A 7298-nucleotide genomic window follows, 5' to 3' on the forward strand; every position below is an offset into this window, starting at 1 on the left:
TCAAAAAAACTCCAAATATGAGGCACCCCCCTCTCTACATGCGTCCTACACAACCAATAAAACATGCAAGCATTCTTGAATTGACCTATGTAATTATTTGAACAAATGATATGTCTATCCATATCAATGTCATGCTCTTGTAAGAAATCAAAATAATTCTCGAAATAATGGTGCACAAACTCATGAGAGTGAGATCTATCATCACTCATGTAAAAATGGTACTCTCTAATAATCTTCTAATTATCTTCCGCACTATTAGGGGCATGTCTATATGTTATGTGGACAAAAATATCAATCTAAATAGAATTGGAATAAGAGATTGTGTCTCATTTTGGGGCTGCAATGTGTAGTTCTCTACAAAGTCAACAATTGATATAATATTGCCAATGAGAAAAGTCTCCTTACGCATTCTAAATTGTTGTCCAACCACTGAGACCTGTGACTATGCCTTGCATACTTGTAGAAAAGATTTGTCTTGAAATCTGAAATAAAACTAGCCACATTGATTTCTTTTGCAAACAATGCACATCTAGAGCCCTCACCAATGTGTTTTTCACTATTTCATATACCATTTTTTTTACTATTGTCCTCCCAAGATCTTGTTCACACCCCTCATGGAAATATGTGTCAAACTTGGATAAGCCACTACATTCTGAACACTTCTCATTTAAGCAAGCATTTCTATAAAAGAAACAACCACCAACTCTAGGACATAAAAATTGATCTTGTGAGTCCCTTGATGATTTTGGAAGCCCACTAACACCACAAGTCTCCAACATTTCATTACTATGCAAATTAAAATGGATGGAGCATAATAGTTCATGGTGCATAGAAAACTCCACATGATATTTGCAACAACATGTATTTCAAATATTAAGTGGCACACAATAAAATGACTTCAAGGATTCAAAATCCCTTTGTGATATATGCAATCTTGGATGACTCTTTCTAAATTCTTTGAACAACATAGTTTGGCTTACCTCCAAATAATGTTTATGATGTAGCTTGCGGTCTCTAATGTCAATTCTTAGCTTCAACACATCTTTAGCATTGGTTGAGACTCTTGAGCTAGAGTGCCAAAATTGTATAATTTATCACTTCACATCATCGGCTAGCTTCTTATCAAAAAATGGAAGTCACCCACCAAAACCCTATTTATCATTTTGAAGAGGATCGTCAATTCTCTCTCATCTAGTAAGTGTTCTTCTCAAAATAGTATGATTTAGTTTCAAGTCAATATAATTTTGTCTCATATATCTAACCTTTCTCAAATGATGAATTACCAAAGATGTTGTAATAATCATTTGAGTAGCTCCCTTATCCTTCTCCCTAATATTTTTCTCAATGCTATTGAGAGCACTGAAAAGATTCTTCACAATAATGACATTTCTTTCCATTTTCTTATTGGCATGAATCTTCAATTTGGAGAGCACAAGTCTCATCTTTTGCATCTTTAATAAGTGCATAAAAATTTGAGATTGCTCCACTATTGTATTGTTGCCAAAAAAAACATCTTATATAGCCTTGAAGCCCATAACTGAATAGTTCTTTCTGATTTTTTTCCTTCCAAATTACTAATAATTGTTTCATCAATTTCAATTATCTATTTCCGTGTTCTAAGACCTTGATTTCAATTATAATTAGGAGTTATGTAATGTTCCTATGCATTTTCATTTTCAACATAGTCAATCATGGCATTTACATTATGAACTTGTAAATTTTCATTTTCCAAATTTTCAATCCTGGCATTATCATTATCAATTGGTACATTTTCATTCCCCAACTATACATATTCATTTTCTGACTCTATGATTTCACCTTTGATCAATACATCATCAACTTTATTCACATCTAACATACCTTGTCTCTTCCTTTGGTGATTTACCCTATCTCTTTCCCTATATGTTGCAATGTCTTCATTTGATACTGTCCTTTTGCATTTAGCCTTTCAACGACTACACCTCATTCAGATAACAATACCGAACACCTAATCAAATCTTGTAGAAACATTTTCAAGTAATGGGCCCTAGACAAAAAAAATTCTCCAAACCCATGAAAATGTTAAAAAAAAATGTGATTGTCAAGGTCTGCAGTGATAGAGAATATTTTGGGAAAATTCTACCAATAAAAGGATTGAAGTACCTGATCCCATATCGAGTATCTAATTTCATATTAGGTATCCAATATTATTTGGTATCTAATTCAAGATCGAATACCCGATATGATATCGGGTACTGAAAATCATCGCCCAAAATTTGGAAGGAAATCAATAGAGAAAGTGTGAGAAATCAATTGGTATTATATATTATCATATAATATAGTAATATTTATATTATTACTATATAATACAAGAGTTATATATATATATATATATATATATATATATATCATATGGGTCGAATGGGGTCGTAGGCTAACCTATGACCCTATTTGATCCATTGCATTGCGAAAAATGTTCCTAAGGGTCCTAGAACCCCTAGGGACATATGATAATCAATCGTACTATAATTTAATAAACTATATAATACTATGTAATAATTTCTAATCCTATATTCAAATATATATTATACTAGTAAATGTAATAACATATATTTAATATTATAATAATAATAATATAGATAATATTTATAATATTATAGATAATATATAGTACTATGATCCTAATATACTATCTAATCATATTTAATATCATATATAATATTTTAAGAATAAAATTTGTTGTATAATATGTAATAATAAAATATAAAATAATAATATTTAAATATCATTATACTTAAATGTGAAAACATAATTAAATATGTTTATAAGCTTTTGGTTTAAAATGTACAATTAGTTCCCACCATCTCAATTTTTAAAATTTTGTGTTTTGCCACCACATTTTGTGTCCCTGATTAGGCTTGGTATTTACCACACCTCTTTGGTCAACTCAAGAAACATGTTTCCCTGAATTTAGACTTCAAAAGGCCATCTGACAATTTTTTTTTCATCCAAATTCAATGAAATGAAAAGGGTTTTTGAGAACACTCACAAGATTCCATCGATATTGTTGTCAAATTATGAGTTTGATAAATATTTATTAGCTAATTTCTAATGATGATGTTTGTAAACTACTATTTGATATACTGATTGAAAAATAGCTATAACTTTCAAATGGTATAACATTTTCAAAATCCAAAAGTTGCATCACATTCTATGCTTTTCCTAGTATAAGAAAAAAAAAAGAAAAAATTAATTTTGTAAAGTTTTCAATTAGTTAAAGTGCTTAGACACAGGAGTTTTTTATTCTAAAAATATTATAGTAGAAAATTCATATTTAATTATTTATTTAGAATAAAAGTACCCAAAAATGTGCATCACATCTAAGCATGAGTCTACTATCTATAATTATATTTAAAAATATTATCATTTGATTTCAATTAAGGTGGTTAGACAGACACCTACATTTCATTTTCACCCTAAAAATTTTGTGGTACTGCTTTAAAATCCAACATTTTTACCAATCAAATAATTTTTTCTCTAGATAAGGCCTAGTAGTTTAGAAACTAAATTCAATTTTCTACACATTCTTTTCTTACAAATTTTTGATATAAAGCACATTACTACTTTAAAATTACGTGTCAAGTGAACATAACCCCGATTTGTTGACTTTTCATTGTCACTTAAGGTCATTGTTTGGTTGATCATGATCATGCACATACCCTTACCCATAGATCAAATGAACAAATAGGCATGCCTATAGTAGTACTTAACTCATTGCAAGTAATAATCTTCCCAATCTTTATATTCAACAGGGACTACAATTATAGCAACACATCTCTTATTGTCTTTGTCTTTTTATCTATTTGTTATTTATTTTGTAATCTAAATTTTTAAGGATTATTAGGTGGATTTGGAACACAAATTTAATCCTATAGAATGATTAGTATGGTGATGTTCCTTATAAATGTTAACTCTAGTTCTATCTACCCATAAAGCATAGTTCAATTGGGTATTTCAATATCCAGGAATGATTTCTTGCATATTTTTAATGACATCAAGTTAATACTTATTTAAATCAACTCAATAATAGCATTTTATTTTATATAATAATTGGAAGACAATTCAAAGTCACCTTATGCTCAATATTATATTTTAATATAGTTAATGAAAAGTGAATATCATTACACACTAGCTCAAATGATATCTTAAGTACTATGATAACATGTTCTTCAAGAAATTTGAACTCTATCTTGATGGTGTGATTCTTATATGTTTGTCCTTCAACCAACCTCATGCATTAGTTTTTTGGTATCAAAATAAAAGTGTACCCTACAAAGGAGTTGGGGTAAATCACACTTACAAAGTCAGAGACCCCTTAAAAAATGGATGTTCCTCATAATCTTAGTTGTAAGAACATAAATAGGTTCCCCTATTTGTCAGCAAGAGTTTGGAAAAGAAAAATCATTATTTCTCACATATTATTGACCATCTGTAAATAAGTGAGGCCAATAATAATCCATTTTGAGAATTTGGTGAGTTGGTACATCATCTAAACCATGTCTTGTCCCAAAATACCTTGTTGAGTCCTCTCAAGTATATTTCTTTGTAGTTCCTTCTACAAGGAACACTTTTCTAAATCAAATAATTTATTTTATTACATTTATCATTTGTATTTGTATCCACCAAGCATTAGAGAATGGAAATAACCACTTATCAGGAACTACAACAAAGATTTTTATTTCTTAATGATTTGGTCTAAATTTCTTCATAACTCTTATAAGTAGAGAATCCTACTTTTTGATCCAAGGATATCTCACTTCTATAAGCTTGAAAGGAAAAATCATAAATTATTTAAGGTTGTATCTCATGTCTCATTTTTTAGTCAAGATAGAAACACGTAAAAATTGTAAAGTGAAAATAGTATAAAATAAAAGGGCTTTGTATAATCTTAATTGATTAAACTTGGAGCTTTTATTATTGAGTCATTAATTTGACTGAAAGTCTATTTAGCTTTACCACTTCACTCAATCTTTGTGTCTTCTTGATCAGATCATTAAAGAATCTTTAGACTATCCATCACAATTCTCAATGAACACTTTCCCAAATCATATACTTTATTTATTGTATGAACATCCAATTTGTTTGACACCTACTTTCTATGAGGTAATAAAAAAATTTCTTACATACCATCTTTGATTCATCATTTATAATTGTATCCACCATGTATTATAGAGACTTCACCTCTAACTAGTTCCATTTGTTGTATCATGAAATCATATATATAGGATTGCCATACATTTTTCATAGATTTGCATTAACATAATTTGTGTTAGAATGGAAACAACCAATTGATCAAGGACAACAACAAAGATTTTTATTTCTTAATATATAAGGCCCAAATATCTTCATAACTCTTACAAGTAGAAAATCCTATTTTTTTATTTAAGGATATCACAATTGTATAGGCTTCAAAGAAAAAATCATAAATTATTTAAGGCTTTATCTTGTGTCCCCTTTTTTATGCTAGATAGCAACATATGAATGTTGTCATTTGAAAAAAGTAAAAATAAAAGGGCTTGTGTAATTTCTAAATTGATCAAAATAGGGCTTTTATTAGTGATTCAATAATTTGATTGAAATCTTATTCGGCTATAGCAATTCACTCTATATTTGTGTCCTCTAGAGAGAATATCATTAAAGAATCTTTGGATTGTCCATCATAATCCTCAATGAACACTTTTGCCTCCTCCATATCCACCACCGCTACCTCCTCCATATCCACCACCACTACCTCCTCCACCACCACCTCCTCCTCCTCCCCCACCACCACCTCCTCCACTTGTTCCTCCTCCTCTAGGACCTCCTCCATAGCCAACTCCAAAGCCAGCCCCATTACCTCCACCAACACCACCCCCGCCTCCTCCACCAATACCAACACTAGCCCCTGAACCTCCCTTACCACCACCTACACCAATTCCTCCTCCAAGACCACTACCCTTACCACCAGCTCCACCACCGCCTCCTCCTCCAGCTCCAAATCCCCCACTACCAGCACCATTACCTTTCCCTCCTCCAACACCAAAACCAGCTCCAGCACCCCCATTTTCACCTCCACCTTTACCAATACCTCCTCCATACCCACCACCTTTCCCACCAACTCCAACACCTCCACCAACTCCTATTCCAGACCCACTACCTTTTCCAATAGGACCACCACCTCCACCTGCTCCTCCACCAAAGCCTCCACCACCAGCACCATTGCCTTTCCCTACCCCTCCACCTTCACCACCTCCGCCACCTCCACTTTCACCACCTCCTCCACCAGCTCCTCCTCCAATTCCCCCACCTACTCCACCAATTCCACCACCTACACCTTTTCCTCCTCCAACTCCAACACCTTTCCCACCAGCTCCAACACCACCTCCCATTCCACCACCTTTCCCACCACCACCCCCATTAGCACCCTCGCCTTTCCCTACTCCCCCACCATAACCAGCTCCAGCTCCTCCACTTTTACCACCTCCCCCTCCAATTGCAGCATTCTTTTCTGTCAACACCCCACTACCATTACCTTGCCCAGCTCTACCTCCGATTCCTTCCTTTCTCTGCAAATCTCTCCCTCCTACTTCATTGCACATTAGAAAACAAACAACAAAACCCAAAGCAACCCATGTTCTCTTGTATCCCATCTTTACGCACCCTTACAAATCAAACGCTTTGAGCCACAAATAAAACCGCCACTATTCTCACAGTTTTATAGAGGCTTTGATGGTATGAGGATCGCTTATAAATTAATTGCACCGCAGCTTATAGGTGTCCTGGTACTTAAAAGTTTATGAGTGCACCGCTGCCTCCTCCCTCTATTTACAGTTGACCTCTCGGAGTGTTTGCTTTGGCAACGAGCAACACGCTCGCCATTCATTTTATATTGTACTGCGGGCCTCTGCTTTTTCTCAATCGTCAACACCAGCATGGTGATAACGTTGGGCTTCTGCCTTTTCTCCCATATTGAATCGTTGGAGAATTTTTTTTTCTGCGTGGATTTTGTGAGGCTATTCTTAAATTCAGACTATTTAATAGCCGAAAGTAAATCTATTTATTATAGGTGCGGTGTCGAATTTGTGTCTATTTAATTTTGCCCTCTGCTTGCATGTTTAATTTGAGTATCATTTCTAGAATCTTGCGTCGCGGCTTTTTATATGGTCTTTTAATATCTTCCTTAATTTTATTAGTTAGATTTCATTTGTATATGTACTAATAATAATCTATGTTCGTCTAGGAGAAAATCTTTTCATCATCTAAATAGTGAGTCTTTCTCT

General features: G+C 33.3%; 1 protein-coding gene across 1 annotated transcript; it reads right to left on the minus strand.

Moving 5' to 3' along the window:
• Nucleotides 1–5705: 5705 nt before the first annotated feature.
• On the minus strand, nucleotides 5706–6668 carry LOC149577803 (uncharacterized). Its single transcript, XM_089798089.1, has one exon. The coding sequence runs from the start codon at nucleotides 6666–6668 to the stop codon at nucleotides 5706–5708; it is 963 nt and encodes a 320-aa protein (XP_089654215.1).
• Nucleotides 6669–7298: the final 630 nt, after the last annotated feature.

This window comes from Cupressus sempervirens, chromosome 1 (assembly GCF_028749045.1).
Source record: "Cupressus sempervirens isolate cs-2001-9-10 chromosome 1, ASM2874904v1, whole genome shotgun sequence".
NCBI classification, from domain to species: Eukaryota; Viridiplantae; Streptophyta; class Pinopsida; order Cupressales; family Cupressaceae; genus Cupressus; species Cupressus sempervirens.

Excerpts from the sequence above, each read along its gene's own strand:
- LOC149577803 (XM_089798089.1), bottom strand. The coding sequence starts at position 6,668 with ATGGGATACAAGAGAACATGGGTTGCTTTGGGTTTTGTTGTTTGTTTT.